This window comes from Mytilus edulis, chromosome 3 (assembly GCF_963676685.1).
Source record: "Mytilus edulis chromosome 3, xbMytEdul2.2, whole genome shotgun sequence".
Classification (NCBI taxonomy): domain Eukaryota; kingdom Metazoa; phylum Mollusca; class Bivalvia; order Mytilida; family Mytilidae; genus Mytilus; species Mytilus edulis.
Window position 1 is genome coordinate 33,943,906 of NC_092346.1, and position 17,172 is coordinate 33,961,077.

At 33.1% G+C, this 17,172-nt stretch overlaps 1 protein-coding gene across 2 annotated transcripts; it reads right to left on the minus strand.

Annotated features, from left to right (window-relative positions):
- Nucleotides 1–2,254: 2,254 nt before the first annotated feature.
- On the minus strand, nucleotides 2,255–13,523 carry LOC139516283 (uncharacterized). 2 transcript variants are annotated; one of them, XM_071306287.1, is made up of 9 exons: nucleotides 12,978–13,523; nucleotides 11,824–12,078; nucleotides 9,966–10,103; nucleotides 8,338–8,728; nucleotides 7,726–7,896; nucleotides 7,118–7,202; nucleotides 6,245–6,376; nucleotides 4,166–4,325; nucleotides 2,255–3,393 (listed from the first exon to the last, which is right to left on the minus strand). In XM_071306287.1, exons 1-9 carry the CDS (start codon nucleotides 13,420–13,422, stop codon nucleotides 3,008–3,010), a joined length of 2,163 nt encoding a protein of 720 aa, XP_071162388.1. In that variant the 5' UTR covers nucleotides 13,423–13,523; the 3' UTR covers nucleotides 2,255–3,007. The 2 variants fall into 2 exon arrangements, with proteins under 2 accessions (XP_071162388.1, XP_071162389.1); XM_071306288.1 differs by lacking the exon at nucleotides 9,966–10,103 and having other exon boundaries at nucleotides 2,892–3,393.
- Between the last annotated feature and the right edge of the window lie 3,649 nt (nucleotides 13,524–17,172).

Genomic DNA, 17,172 nt, shown 5'->3' on the forward strand with positions numbered 1-17,172 from the left:
TTCATGAAGATGTGTCATGCACCATAGTGACCATAGTATTTTTGACCTTGAACAAAGACTTCAAGGTGAAAATGATTTCCATATAAACAAATTTTTGTTTGCAGGTCTTAAAGTGACAAAAACTTTGCACACATGATAATGCTATGACTACCCCACACTTGTAAAATTCAAAGTATTGATAACAGGATGAAGGTATTGGACAGACCTAAAAAGTAACTACACGTTTCAACTTATCACTGTCAGGGTGTTGTATTGGCCAATTACGAATAATGAAGTCATTAATTCTGCCAAGTATTTTCTGTAAGAAAAAATATTCGACCTTAAATGTTACAAGTACCAGCAATTAGGAAGTAGTTTTCAGACAGACCAAAAAGTGCTAACATTACATCAGACAACTCATGATTATTGGTTCTCACTTCTATAGATTGAATGTAATAAACAATTAATTTCTCCAAAGGCAACAATGGTTGCCTTTTTTCAAGATACAGAATCAATCCTCCCTATATATTGCTCCTTATTCTAAATAGGGACTATGTTGCGAATACTTAGATGCTTTCCCTTTTGGGGCCCTAACCAAACGCTGAAAAGATACAGTGCAAATGAAGCATCTGTTTTACACTAATCAGAGATCAGTAAAGGGCCCAAGATATGTTAACTGGTTCTTAGTTAGAAGTATAATAAACTGAACAAACACAGGTTTGGGACAAAGAACCACAGTTTAATATTTTCTTTGCATATCAATAAAGCAATACATGTAAACATAATTACAAACAAAGCAAATTCCAGTTGAAAATCTGTGGTACTCCTAACACAAAGTACATAATAACTGTGAGTTCTAATAATACAAAAATAACATGCACTCATATGGACCTGATTAGCCATAATCTCAATTCTGAATACCATGTTATGTTCATAAAATGGTTGTGCCAATACAATCTGGTAACAAATAGATGTACAGGCCTCTACAATAACTTTTTTTCCAACTTGTCTTGTAGGACAAGTACATACCAAAATTTACTTGTCCGAATGAAATTGTTACTTGTCCAAAAAATTTCTATTTTAAATAACCTTTTTACATTTTTAGTTGATTAAAGGAGCAAAACCAATTTAAACAATATAACAGAATTTGATGCATTTTTTAAAATACTTTTCAAAAATATGAGTCAAGTACAACTGCGAAACTAGTCATATCACAGGAATTAGGTTCTAGTTTCCATCAATGCTAGTCTCATCAGACTCTAATCATGAGGCACCATCTGATAGGCCTGTACACTCATTGGATTTGTATTCTGTTTGTTTTTTTTTAAGTTAAAAAAAAGTTTATTCAAATGCAATCAATAAAAAGAAGAAGATAAGCCATCATAAGGTCTGATTGCCAATGAGACAACTCTTTGCTAAAGACCAAACGACACAGAAATTAACAACTATAGGTCACCATATTGCAAGTATTGTTTTTTCTACTTATGATCAAATATGATTTTGTTAATTTTATGGTAAACAAAAAAAATATTTTTGTGAAAAAATTAGCGGTATGGTATTTATTATAAGGAACAGAATAAGGTAGCAAAATGAGTTACTGATTTGTCTTGGTCCCGAAATATTCCTGCCTTGTCAAACTGTCTATCAATCATGTCTACTAAATATGTCTCCTACGGTGCCAAACTGTCTCTTAAACAATTGGAGCTGAATCTTTCGAGGTGCCTGTCCTGTAAAGTTACCTTATCTACAAAGCGCATCATTGATTCGGATCAGTAAGACTGGTTTCCGAGAATAGTATACCTTTTACCTCGATTGCAAGTAAACATGTTGAAAAAAAAGGTTTTGCATTTGAATAAACAGAATACAGAAACATGTCAAATTAATATTTGTTTTCTTGTTTTTTGTTTATAATAAATTACTTTGTTCATCAAAGTCGGATTACATTTATTTTCTGCAGAATAATTGTACTTGTCCCGACGGACAAGCTTGATACAGATTTTACCTGTCCGACCTTTTTTCCATCTTGTACCGGACAATCGGACAAGCGTTATTGTCGAGGCCTGATGTAATACCACCATCATGACCATTGATTTTCCTAAACAGTCCTTGTTAAATTTGCACTTTTCAAAGAATTGTACAGAATTTTTTTTTTTAAATAAAATATACTTTCTTTGACACATTTTGTGTGTTAATGTGCCTGTTCTAACTCAGGAGTCTGTAATTCAGTGGTTGATGTTTGTTTATGTGTTACATGTACATATTGGTTTCTTAATTATTTTTTGTACATAAACTAGACTGTTAGTTTTCCCCATTGAATTGTTTTACATTGACATTTCGGGACCTTTTTATAACTGACTTTGTGGTATGAGATTTGCTCATTGTTGAAAGCAGTACAGTGACATATAGTTGTTAATTTTGTGTGTCATTTTGTTCTCTTGTGGAAAGTTTTGTCATTGGCAATAATACCACATCTTTTTTTCCATATTTAGCATGAGTAAGGTTGTATCCTGTCCAGCACTAGTACTATAGAAAAAGATGACACTGTACATTATACATTGCATGTAAGAAACTAACCATCACTGGATATTAACCAATAAAATTTTCCTACGCAACTGGATGTTACTTTCTATGATTTGGTGGTACATGTGTATTACATCAATAACAAGTTATTCCTCAGTACATGTAAAATGTTTAGTAAAACATGTGACTGTTTTGGCATTAAAGCCATGCTCTAACAAAATAGATTTGAGGCCATTTTCACTGTCTCTGTTAAATGCTAACTGTAGATGTTTCAGACAAAGTCCACTGTGTGCTAATTTTCTAGCTGTTAGCTTGGTGATGCGTGAGGCCCTTATCAATGGAATGTAAGAATCTGTTAGCAAAGCTGAATTGAATGGAAAAACATCCTTTTCTGAATATTCAAAGTGCGCAAGAAGTTGAAATAGACTTGTGACATCAGCACATGCATTGTGAGCATCATATTCTACGCCAAGTAATTTTGTGACCAATGTTTGTTGTTTATGATTTCCTATGTCTTTAGTTTGAATTTCCTTCTTGCCAATTTTATTGTATCAATGCACCCATAAATATGTAACATGAATTCTGAAAGAAGACTGTGCTGACGTAGTTTGTTCATCAATATGGGAATGTCAAACGAAGCAATGTTGTGACCGAAAAGAATTGGTTTCTTCTTTTTGCTGATAAACTCAATAAATTCTAGGAGTACAATCTGAATATCTCTGCTTTTAACTGGTTTACCATGATGGTACATCTGATCACAAGAAAAATCAAAAGTCAATCCTGTTACTTCTGATGATTTGGGTGAAATAACCTCCCTAGGTGATACATACTCATTAAAAACAGTGGTTCCATCAAATGCAGCCAGCTGAGTTATATCAGACTTCCTTGATAATCCTGGAACAAAAATAAACAAATATTGCATTAATAATTAAAAGTGTATCTATCCCGAAATGTGAGATGACTTGTTCCATATATCAAGTTTGGTTAAATTTTGCTTTAAATACTGTTTTTGTCATATTAATTTTTCTAATTTAAAAAATGATTTAAGCGGCAGCAAGTTTTAAATGGTTGACTCTTTAATAACTTATGGCTTCTTGAAAAGTGCATCCAAATTTATGGGAGTCAAATTTCTTGATTGCAAGAAAAAATGTTTCAATTTCAGCAGGTTCTAATTTTAGCAGTCCACCCTATTTTCACATGAACATTATATTGCAATTTCATTTTCATCTAACTTATTGCTTATTATATCTGTCAAGTTCCTCATGAATAAAGGAAAATTTAAATCAAAGCCTATAGTGTATGCTGTTAAACTGTAATCCATGTCAATTTTATTTTTCATGATGTAAGGGACTTAACTCCCAACAAACATCAGTAATATATCACTTTATTCCAAGATTATCATTGAAGTATTCCCAATACAATGGACGTTTACTACGCTTTATGTTATGTCACTTTCATCTATTTCACTGAATTACAATTACATTGTAAGCTTATTTCACTTACTAACAATAGCAATGTAAGTTTTAAGGTCATGGTAACTTTATTCCAAGCATCAATATTTGATTAAAGAATCACTAATAAAGTCATGAAAGTAGGCAAATCATGTATCTTGTGTGCCATTATTTTAGCCTGATATTTGTGATTCAATTTGTTTGTTTACACTTACCTGTTGTTTCTAAATCAAAAACTACTACTGATTCTTCTCCTCCAAACTTCATCTTCGATGGAATAGTTTCTGTGTCAATATGTTCTTGCACTTCTATTTCTCCTCCATAGGTGTCTCCCTCTTTTACTGATTCTCGCTGATTATCTTTCAATTTCTTGGACTAGAAACAATAAAAAAAACATTTAAGAACAATTATGGAAAAAAGTGATTTAGATCTATGCAAATGCACAGTGGGATGTTTAGAACAATTGCTATTTTAAGTTGAAACATTTAATGTCTCCTTTCAATCAAAATTGAGAGCCAGAGAATTCTCCATCTGTGGGGTTTCAACCAAAATGTTAATAAACTTTAAGACTTGTGGCTAACTTTGATCAAATTTGGCCCAGTAGTTTCAGAGGAGAAGATTTTTGTAGAAGATTACAAAAATTTACGAAAAATTGGTAAAAACAACTATAAAGGTCAATAACTCCAACTGACCATTTTGGTCATGCTAACTTTTTTGTAGATCATACTTTGCTGAATATTATGATGTTTACAGTTTATCTCTATCTATAATAATATTCAAAATAATAACCAACCAGTTGCTTCGCAGGGCGCAGCATTATACGACCGCAGATGTAGAACCCTGAACAGATGGGACAAGTATGGACACAACTTTTAAGTTTGATACAGCTATAAATGTGGATTGTGATTAAATAGTTGACACAACATAGGTTTATGTCAAATTATGATTTTGGACCCTTTGGACCTTAATGTAGACCAATTTGAAAACTGGACCAAAAATTAAGAATCTACATACACAGTTAGATTTGGCATATCAAAGAACCCCATTTATTCAATTTTTGATGAAATCAAACAAAGTTTAATTTTGGACCTACTTGAAAACTGGGCCAATAATTAAAAATCTAAGTACATTTTTAGATTCAGCATATCAAAGAACCCCAAGGATTCAATTTTTGTCAAAATCAAACAAAGTTTAAGTTTGGACCCTTTGGACCTTAATGTAAACCAATTTGAAAACGGGACCAAAAATTAAGAATCTACATACACAGTTAGATTCAGCATATCAAAGAACCCCAATTCTTCAATTTTTGATGAAATCAAACAAAGTTTAATTTTGGACCCTTTGGGCCCCAAATTCCTAAACTGTTGGGACCAAAACTCCCAAAATCAATACCAACCTTCCTTTTATGGTCATAAACCTTGTGTTTAAATTTCATAGATTTCTATTTACTTATACTAAAGTTATAATGTGAAAACCGAGAAAAATGCTTATTTGGGCCCCTTTTTGGCCCCAAATTCCGAAACTGTTGGGATCTCAACTCCCCAAATTAATACCAACCTTCCTTTTGTGGTCATAAACCTTGTGTCAAAATTTCATAGATTTCTATTTACTTAAACTTAAGTTATTGTGCGAAAACCAAGAAAATGCTTATTTGGGCCCTTTTTGGCCCCTAATTCCAAAAATGTTGGGATAAAAACTCCCAAAATCAATCCCAACCTTCCTTTTGTGGTCATAAACCTTGTGTTAAAATTTCATAGATTTCTATTCACTTTTACTAAAGTTAGAGTGCAAAAACTAAAAGTATTCGGACGACGACGCAGACGACACCAACGTGATAGCAATATACGACGAAAAATTAAAATTTTTGCGGTCTTATAAAAACTGCAAAATTTCTTAAAATTACCAATTTAGTGCCAGCAACTCAACAACAGGTTCTCCAATTCATCTGAAAATTTCAGGGCAGATAGATGTTGACCTGATAAACAATTGTGCCCCAGCGGATTTGCTCTAGATGCTTCGGTTTCAGAGATATAAGCCAAAATCTACATTTTACCCCTATGTTCTATTATTAGTAATGGTGGCCATCTTGGTTGGTTGGCAGGGTCACCAGACATATTTTTTTTAACAAGATACCCCAATGATGATTGTGGCAAAGTTTGGTTAAATTTGACCCAGTAGTTTCAGAGGAGAAGATTTTTGTAAAAGTTAACAGACGACAACAACAGACGAATGACGCAAAGTGAAAAGAAAGGCTCACTAGGCCCTTCAGACCAGTCGAGCTAAAAAAGGCCTACCTTTATTGTGAGTCTTTTTCTTTTGAAATTAGTAGTTGACTGTGTTTTCCTAATCTGTTTACGCCTTCGATCCTTTCGAATTCCATGAAGTATGGTCAAATGTCCAGGAGAGAGTAGAGAATTCTTATTCACCTGAAAAGAGTGAAGACATTTGCATGTAATGTATTAAATTGATCTATTTTGAATGATTCATTTACTTTAAAGATATATAAAATTTAGAATGTAGAGAAAAAAGTACAGATCTGAAGAAAAAAAAAATATCTAAAAAAAAACATAATTATAGAATAACTACACATCAATTCACCAATTTGATGTGTAGTTATTCTATAATTATGTTTTTTTTTAGATATTTTTTTTTCTTCAGATCTGTACTTTTTTCTCAACATTCTAAATTTTATAGTGTTGTTTGGTCATGAGTTAAATATTTTTCTCTATTTGAATTTTTGTATTAGTTCTCTTTTTATTACACTGGCAAATGGCATTTTTTCTTCTGAATATAAGGTAGAAAATGTAAGGAACTATATCTTTCACAATTTGTTTTGATCCAACATCATGACAAAACCTACAGTTGTATGGTGTCAGGGGATTGAAATAACAACATTTATACACAGAATTATACGACTTTTAAAACTTTCTTTTTCTCTTTTTACTTTCTCTCCTCTTTTTACCATTATGAAAGCTAGTATTATATTCTATAAACTGTTTGCTTTATATGCATGTCCATTATATTATACTATTATTGTAATTTTATATTGTATTATGGAGATGACTTCATAAGTATGATTTACTTGTGTCTAATCCATTTTGCTTTAATTAAGCAAATAAAATAAGTTTAAACTAAGCATACATAATAAAGCCCCTAAATACATTTACCTTGCTTAACCAACCATAGCCTTCATTCTTTTGCATCACAGCTGAAGACACCCTAGCTTTTAATGATTTAGTCCCTCCATAAAACCTGAAAAAATCCCATAAATAAATGTTCAACATACAAACAAAATAGTTTATGCTCCACAAAAATAAAACACATAAATATGTCTCTCTGTTGCAGCTAGTCCTGGAAAATGACAGTTAGTGGATCGTAACTGTGGGGCATATGCATATAATGGTAAAGGAACTAAGATGAGCTTGAATTCATAGCTATCACAGTCTTCAACATTAATGACATTGACATGATTTTACAAAAAAAATATTCATGTTTTCCATTTTTAATGACAAAGTTAGACATTAAACACCCCAGATTGCATTGAAATCACAGTTACCACACATTATTGGAATACCAGAGAGTGTGTCACTTACAATTTTCATGTGTCTTACAAAAAGTTCTGTTTAAAACTGGAATTGTTTTACTTTGAAATTTTAAATTACAACATTGAAGATAAGGAAAATTTGTGCAAACAAAGACTTCTATTTCATTTTTTAAACAGTTGCAGAGATTTTGACCATAATCAAAAGAAATCCTAAAGTAATGTTAGGCATACCTGTTTTTTGGGGCAAAACTAGCAACACTGTTGTTGAAACTTTCGTTTGACTGTGTTGACCCTAGATTTAACAGCCTATCTGCTCTTTCAATATAATTTTGTGCCAACTTGTCCAGCTCTTCCCTCAGCTTGTCTCCAGAAAGGGCTTTCCCATTGGGTAAATGTTTGAATCTGTAATATTTATAAACAAACAGAAAATGAGATTGCACTGCCACTGGGTTTTTTTCTACACTAATAGCAGAATTCTAAAAATGTTATTCAGTCTAATGATCTTTTTTGTTCTGAACACATCTAAATGTAACTGTAGTAAATATTAATATGACATGTGATCAAATGTGAAAAATTAAATCCTTATCATTAAAGTTTATTTTCAATCCACACTGTACTTTTAGAAGAAAGAAGTTTTGAAAGTTATCAGGTGGGCCAAGACAAAGATGGATACATGATTAATACATAATGATGACAATAGTTCACACAGCCCTACAATTGTTTTAATTATACATATACTTTACTGAACTCTAGGAAGTAAGAACTTGTAAAAAATTATTGCAGCATTGAAACATTAAATGATCACTTCATCAGGCCAGGGATCAATGTTATGGTATAAATTACCTAAATTTAGTTGGATCTTTAACATATGTACACCAAGTTGGACTGCACTGTTCATGGTGTCCAAAAATATGTGGCACTATAGTGGCCAGTTCTGTCTTCATTGATTGTTTACTATTTTGGTGTTTAGAAATAGTATACATAAAACACCGCACTATGTAGGGAATGACTTTTGCTGATTTTAACTGTTTGTAGTTTTTTGACAGACCATATAGACGTTTGGACAGATTTTTCTTTACATGTGTTTTGTCATCTTTTTTAATAATTGAACGAGGCAGTCTTGATTGGGTTGTAGCATCATTATCCGCATGTAAAGTCCCAACCGTATATCCATCCTCAGCAAGCCTTTGGATCATTGAACATGCCATGTCTGGCTCCATACCTTTGCTTGATCCTGCAATACAAAATAAAAATAAAGTCAGTGTGTCCAATAATTTGTAATACTGTGAAAAACTGTTGACAAATTAGAGGTACATTATACACATGATATACATTATCATTATTGACTTTTCTTGAGGTGTACTCAAGGGCTATACACAGACATGGTCACTGGTTTCTTCTGTGGCCAAAGTCTAAAATGAGCCAATGTCTTGTCAGGAAAATATAGTCCTTAGCCATGTTAGCATACCTCAGAATGAGTCATTTACAGATATATTAAATGATAAGGATTTGTTTACTTATATTATATTTTCTGTTTTTCGAAAATGCTCCCTACTTTTTCCAAGGTCAAGCAAAAAAATTAATGAGCGTTCATGTGATTATATTGGCAAACTTTCTGTGAATTTATGATTACTTGGACACCCCCATGAGTGGCCTTTATTACAGTAAACATTAACATGGGGAACAGGAAAGTAATTAATATGTAACTGTTAACATCCCTATACCATATGTACACCTTTAATTACATGTACATGACCTTTTAGTCAACACTTACAACAGGTGAAAGGTGTTGAATTTTTATACAAATAACTATCTAAATTCACGATTATACATCTATTAAATCAAATAACACTATCAATTCGTCTTACAAGGGTTACAAAGACATTTTTCAAAGTTGTCAACTCTTCCCACTACAAGGAAAAATTCAGAACGGGGAGGGAAACTATATGACTACTTGTTCTTTTTAAAGGTGTCAATTCGTCCCTTTACATACTTCATCCCATAATCTTGTTACATTTCTCTTAAAAAAAATGACAGATGACTTTCTCAGTGTGTTTAACCATGTTTGTTTACATTTCAGAAATACCAAACTATTTAAAATCTTGTCTTTTGCTTTGCTCATTGTTGAAGGCCGTACGGTGACCTATACATGTAGTTCTTAATGTTTGTGTCATTTTTGTCTTTTGTGGATAGTTGTCTCATTGGCAATCATACCACATCTTTTTTTTTATATTTGATAAGAACAGTGTAACATTCCCATATACTGTTATTAAAATGTGAGCAAAACTCCTTAAAAAAAATTAAATTGTGTCCATATTTTACGGATGCCCTACATGCACTATAAGCTTATGTATTTTCAGTGGATCATGAAATTCGGGTGGAGTATAATGAAAAATAGCAAAGGCCCTATACATATATTGAAGTTGAACAGTCCACCCCTTATTTTCAATGAGTTAATCATTATTCTATACCTGTCCAGTTAACATTACACTCATGTGGTGGCTTTGGTTCATTTTTTCCTATGTAATATTGGCAAATACTACAATTTCTGGTTCTGACGTCAAATTCTACAACTTTCCCAGTATTAATTCCAATTAGATTTGCATGACCTGAAATAGTATGTAGAAAAGGGAGACTCAATATTATTTCATTTCATTTTTAGCTAACATATTAACGAAAAAGAAGATTTCAAATTGAAAATCTTTGGTGGTTTAATAGAGCATGATACCCTGTTTTTTTAAAAGAATAAATTAAAGTTCAATTTTGTGACAATAACTTCTCAACGTAATTTCATAAATCCATAAAAAACAAGAATGTGTCCAAAGTACACGGATGCCCCACTTGCACTATCCTTTTCCATGTTCCATGGACCATGAAATTGGGTAATAATCTAATTTGGCATTAAAATTAGAAAGATCATACTATAGGGAACATATATATGTACTAAGTTTCAAGTTGATTGGACTTCAGCTTCATCAAAAACTTCCTTGACCAAAAACTTTAACCTGAAACTCCCATTTTCATTTTCTGTGTTCAGTGGACCATGAAATTGGACTCAAAAGTCTAATTTGGCTTTAAAATTAGAAAGATCATATCATAAGCAACAAGTGTACTAAGTTTCAAGTTGATTGGACTTCAGCTTCATCAAAAACTACCTTGACCAAAAACTTTAACCTGAACGGAAGCACAGACAGACGAACGAACAAACAGAGCCACAGACCAGAAAACATAATGCCCCACTACTATCGTAGGTGGGGCATAAAAAGGAGTTTATCTTAATAGATAAATCCCAGCCACCAAAGCTTAAGTGTTATAATAAATGCTCAAAACTGAAAAATCCCCCTTTTTAAAACTTAAAATATGAAATTAATAAATCAACTGCTTCGCCAATCACAGCTTGATACCACCATAAAGGTTCAACCCTGTTTTAAAATAGGACAAAAAGGAACATGATATTTGTACTTGATCATGTGACACAGGTCTGAATTTGGATTGTAATCAAATATTTGACACATACATATAATAGGTTTCTGACAGAGAATAACTGTAATCAAAGACTTAGAATTGGGTAATGATTTGAATTTATATTAATTTTTTTGCTATGGTGCAATACACCATGTGCAGGGGCGTATGCAGCCATTTTTAAAAGGGGGTCCCAACCCAGAGTAAACAGGGGGTAGGGGAGGGGAGGTGGTTCCATCTACATGTATATGCTCCCATTCATATTCAGTCATCGGCCAAAAAAAAGGAGGTCCAACTCCTGGACCACCCCTCCCTTGATCCTCCTATGATGCTGTTGCAAATTGAACTCCCTCCATTTTTTATTGGCAAAAAAAATAAAAAATTTGAAGAAATTTTCTTTTTAGTTTTTAAAATCTTAAATCATAGATTTCTATTCAATTAAAGTAAAGATATTGTCTGGAAACCAAATGTCTTTGGACTTCTCTAGCTGAGTACAACGACAGGGTCAAGGTGATACCAATATACAACCGCAATATAAAAAAAAATTAAAAATGAAATGCAGTTCAAGTCAATGGATATAAACAATTCACAAAATTTTCATGCGAATTTGTTCAAGTGTTTTTGAGTTATTGTCCGACATGGCAATGATCGACAGAGGGACAGACCGACAGACAACTGTATTAACGGGCATATAAAAAAACCAAAACTATTCATTATAATCTTAAAGTAATATCCAGGTTCACATGGATCCTGAACACAGAGGTTTTTTTGAGCAGGTCCAAAAGGCTAAAACCCTAATGTATAAGAGATCAATAAAATAGAAGCCCATCTACACTTCATATCAAAATAACTGATAATATAATTTACCTGTGTGACTATTGTAAGACCAACCAGAACCTCTCTTCTGCCATCCAGCATCGAAGCTTCCCTCTAACTCACTGCACTCTGAACATTCCAGCTCCTCTCTCTGTGCTTCTTTACATGATGCTTCTGCTGCTTCAATGATAACTGGGGCTAGTTCCTTCTGTTTTTTACGTAATGTAGAGGCATCTACTGGAGGAATGTTGCATCCTGTCAGGAAGTTGTTCACATGGCTGGGTCCCATACCTGCATTAATCATGGCTGAAAATGAAAGATTTAAATATTATTTAGTTTCCTAAAAAAAAACATTTACAATATTTGGCTCATACCTGCCAACTTTTCAAATGCCCATGGGGGTTTTACATGAAAGATGGTTCTTATAGTCCTACAAAACCTTCAAAGGGGCCTTCAAATATATTATAATGTGTTTTTTAGGCTTCTTCATGCTTTAACAAGCTCATACCCATTGTTTTCTTTAAAATAGTGGACAAAATTGCTCTTACAAAATTTCCACTTGGGAGGCTCCATGGGGGAAATCCTCCGCAAATAGTGACAGATGGTGGGTCTTTTGTTATGTCCACTATTGAAATTGTAAATGTTTACCCTTCCTTAATTGAAGGACAATATAAGAAATACGGTGCAGTCCAGTGTATCCACTGACCTAAGACTTATGTCTTCACTTCATTCAACTGATAAAACCTTTTACAAAGTAAATAATAAATTGCAGTGAGTACATTTTATATTTCTGACAATGTACATGTATTTTTTATCTTGCAATTTACACTGGTTATACATATTTGAGTTCAGCATTAGTTGTTTAATACCAACAGATTGCCTCTGATTGTTTAAAAGAAATCAAGATAATTGAAACGTGAACTACAGATCTAGTCAGAGGGGACCCCAAAAATTGAAAATGAACAGTTCTTAAGAAATTCATGTATCCATATTTCAGTTACTGATTGCTCAACTTGGAAACATGTACAAATAAAGCAACACAGGGTGTTGATAGTTCATGAGTTGTGGTATATTTGCAATTGGGCCCCTGTAAAATTTGTATGAAAAGTGTTTATATTGATTATTTTTATATTTCCCCATGATCATAGTTAAGTAGTTATCTCTTGAAAACAATCACCATTTGCATTCCTTTTCTATATAATTACCTAAACAAACTTTGTAGTTGATATCAAAGCCTTTGCCGTTGCTCTTCTTCCCCGTTGGTACCAGACTGATGTGTTGACAAGCACTGCTCGGACACGAGATATATAAAAAACTAGCCATCCCATAAATCACCTCATCTTTTATATCAGATAATCTAAGCCATGAACTGCATTTCTCACAGTTCATGGACCTAGCCAGCACATCTAGCTCAACAACCCGTCTTCCTTGGAACCAAGGTTTGGAGGATCCCAGTTCAACATTTTCCCCAACTTCCAAATCAGTTGCATTTACACTTGTAGGTCCTTCTACAAAAACAGCGCCGTAATCATGGTCTTCACCTCGTAATGTTTCCTTACTATTCATTTTTCTCATACGGTCCGCCTTTTTACTTCTTCCTGTGCTAGCCATCTTTCCACGAACACGTTGAGAATACTTGTCGTCTGCCATGTTTGTTGTTTACCGCCGGAGTTTGCAGACGCGGTTCCGGTTCTATATTTACCATGACAATCACGTGACAATTCAAAACATCACGTGACGTAATGTCCTGCTCTACCTTAAAGGCTCAACAATGTACCACTAGAGACGCATACAGGTTATATGTTTCTCCCTAACAGCCTCAATGTCGCACTGGTTGCGAATAACGGTTTTAAAAATCGGGAAACTTTTACAAAATCTTGAAAGCCTATCCATCTACATAAGACTCCCCCCCCCCCCCCTAAACAGCTATTCAAATGCATACAAATAGCATCATTGGCATGATTTGCTTGTTTATTAATTTTGTTGTTTACATTTTCTCGTTATCCATTAGTCTTTATATCATAGCCTATCTTAAATGCTTAATGCAAAGAAAGTGGTCCTTGGTGGCTGAGTGGTTTATTGTTCATGTGGACCTTATGATATTTAGACCGGACCAACCAACCTAAATTATATTAAAGCACCAAACTTTATTTTCTTACCACTATACGCATACATGTCATTCTTTGTGCAGGTCCCTTTTTTTAGATTATTTTGTAGACCAAATGATAATGTCTGGTAGAATTGATTTTTCGCAAAAATGCACGGTAGGTATAATGTCCGGCTAGGATCGTGGTTTTTCGAGTGATTTGGTCCATATTTTACGGGTGTAGTTCGGGTTTTTCGAGTGATAAAGCATGCGATAAGTTCAATTAACGGATATTTCGTAATTGTAACAGTTTTTAATATTACTACCCATCTTATATTGAATACTATGTATGTTTTGATCAACAAAGAAGCTCAACTTCCTTGTGTTTAATAAATAAATCAGTGTTTGTTATTGTCTAGGTTTTTTCGAGAGCAACTGTGAATTCGTCCGGGTTTTTAGACAAATGGTCCGGGTTTTTTACAGAAAATTTGAAGGCATTATAGGCTTTAAAAATGACTTTTTTTCTTAGTTTATAACTGTAATTAAGTGAAGGACAATATCGTATATTCCCAATAAGTCATTAAAAACATATCAAAATGCATGAATCTTTTTCAATTTAATGCAAATATTCTGTTTGGAGAGCGTTATACAACTACTTTCCAGTGTTCATTTAGAAATAAGTTGATCCTTAACAAAACGGTGTCAAGAACATTATGCAGGGATTTCATATTCATTTTAACTTCATTTCATGCTACTTTTCTTTTACAGTTAATAATATTTCTTGTGGTGAACTCCGGAGATTAATAAAAGAAACCTATAAATAAAAAAACATACGTGTAGTTTACTCGGTAACCGTTGCATAGTTCGGAATAACAATTGTGACATGGTTATTAACTATATTAATTTCTATGGAGAATTCGGCCATTGTTAACCTTCCCCAAATGGCTGCCCATTATATGATGCATTGCTTGTTGAGCTCAAGCGAAGTTACCAACAAAGTACCAGTTCTGCAACTCTACATACTCTACCTGTTTACTTTAAACATTAATCTTCACGTGTTGGGTTAAACACAGTTAAAGACTAGAAAACTTCGATACATTAGAATAAACTAATTTTACCTACTACGCCATTTGCCTTTCCCAAGTCAGAAGCCTGGAAATCCGCGGTTGATGATTTTGATAGTTTGTCAAAAAATTAAAAAAAATGTTTGTAAATTTAATGGGTTTTTTTTCGGTTTTTTTACCACTGTTTTAAATTTTATGTCTGTTTTCGTTTCTAAAGTCTGATTTTGATTTTTACGTCCTTCTCGGCTTTTTTTTTAAGTTTGTTAAATTTTGCACGAAAGTCATCTCCAATGTAGTTTTATTTCACCAATCATGTGGTTCTAATTTCTACGTCACACCTACAAAAGATCGATCATGACATCTTATATTGACGGAAATATTATAATAAACTTATTAAAGTTGCATTCTCCCTTCGGTGACATTTAAACTTTCCATATTGAAAACCAAATACCATAAAAAGAGAAGACAAAAGAACCTGCGCCTTTAAAGGTCGTATTTCAAAAAATTTACTAAGTACATTTTACACACAACATACAGTATCAAGTGTTTATCATCATAGATACACACTCTTGCAAAACACAATCCATGAAGTCATTGTTTAACTTAAATTACAAGTTCAAATGTTTATAATGCTGTTCATATTGTTTTTCCGCCCTTTTATAAAAGTCAGAAATTTGGTAATAAAACACACGTATAATTCTTCCTAAAACATCCGCACAAATTATTTTCGATTCCAACGTACCAGTTAAGATCTATTTATGCGTTCAATTTTAAAAGTAAGATAGGTTTACTTTAGATGGATTCAAACTGAACTATAAGTTACTGTACCTCTTTTTGTGTTGTAGATGACTAGACCGAACGATTTAAGATCAGCGTTTTTATTGGGTTTCAATCGATCTAAAGTGCACCGCTCTAGTTTAAATCGATCAGAGTGTCCAAGTGTGAACGGGATCTGACCTTGACTTCATTATTCAGCTAACATTAATTTATCACTAAGTTCAACCATGAAGTTATCATATTTTATATGTAAATATTACTTTGAATGCATGGTTCACGGTGAAATAGGCACGTCCGTATATGGTGCGTGAATGTGTTTATAGGGACGATTCTCTCTATTGTATCAAAGTAATTGAAAATTGTTTTTTTTTTTAATAAATTCGTTGAATACTGATGTTAATTTAAACCCATTAAACGTTAATATATTTGACATTTAATTTATTATGATTTTTGTAATTCAAAGATTCGTACTTAATCGTGCTGTATAATAAACGATTCAAGTTATTCACTGAGTGGAAAATGACTCAAAAAAGGTCAGGAACCTTTGGGATAGTTATGACATGGTAGTTACAAATGTTGGCCAGATAAAAAAAAACCAACATATTAATACTTTAAAAAAAAGACAGTATGTACACTTAAGAGATATATCCTGCCGAACTCACTTAAAATAGAGATGAAACTAACACATTGAACATTGCTTTTTCCTGGATCCTGGTAACTATAACTTTTACGAGAAGTTCAATACCAACATGTATGACAAAAAGAGACGATTTTTCATTTATTTTTGTTAATCATCCATGTTAAGATGGTGACGTTCTCCGCCTTGTCACCATCTTTAGGTGTTTATATATCTCAACTTGTATACAATTCGTTGGTGTATGTAACAAAGTATTTGATTTCAACGAAAGCAATCTCTGTATTACTAAAACAAAATATTCCACCAGGGGATCGTCATCAAGGGCCATTGGAAAGAAGAGAAGGACGACCAGCAGGAAAAGAAGGACAGGGAGTGCGGAACGAAGCAATCGCACAAAAGAAAGACGGAGTTGAAAGGGAAAGTATGGTCAATAAAACACAGGAAGTGGGACACAAAAATCATACAATTTGGCTGTGTCAAAACTTTATAATTTTAGATCATCTTACAAATTGAAACAGCATTGGCCAGTGCCAGTCAATGATTTGCTATATCTTATAGCTTTTTTCAGTACAAAGTCTTTCTGGTGATACAATATCATCTTATATATCTGGAGTTTCATACCATCATAAAATACAAGGCATACAGAATGATACCAAATTCTTTATAATTGGCAAGTCATTAGAAGGAATAAAAATAGTTCAAGGAGGGAAACGTAATGACATTAGAGCACCAATTACAGTGCAATTGTTATCAGATATGATAGGTTGTTTTAGATAACGTATTTTTTATTTTAGTTTCTTGTGTATTACATAATTCGGAATTTAGAATGAGGTCCG

Coding starts and splice junctions, on each gene's coding strand:
- LOC139516283 (XM_071306287.1), bottom strand. CDS start 13,422: ATGGCAGACGACAAGTATTCTCAACGTGTTCGTGGAAAGATGGCTAGC. Junction 8,729..9,965: donor GTGTAATGTTAACTGGACAG/GTATAGAATAAT, acceptor TTTGTATTGCAG/GATCAAGCAAAGGTATGGAG. Junction 4,326..6,244: donor GAAAAAGACTCACAATAAAG/GTAGGCCTTTTT, acceptor TATTGTTTCTAG/TCCAAGAAATTGAAAGATAA.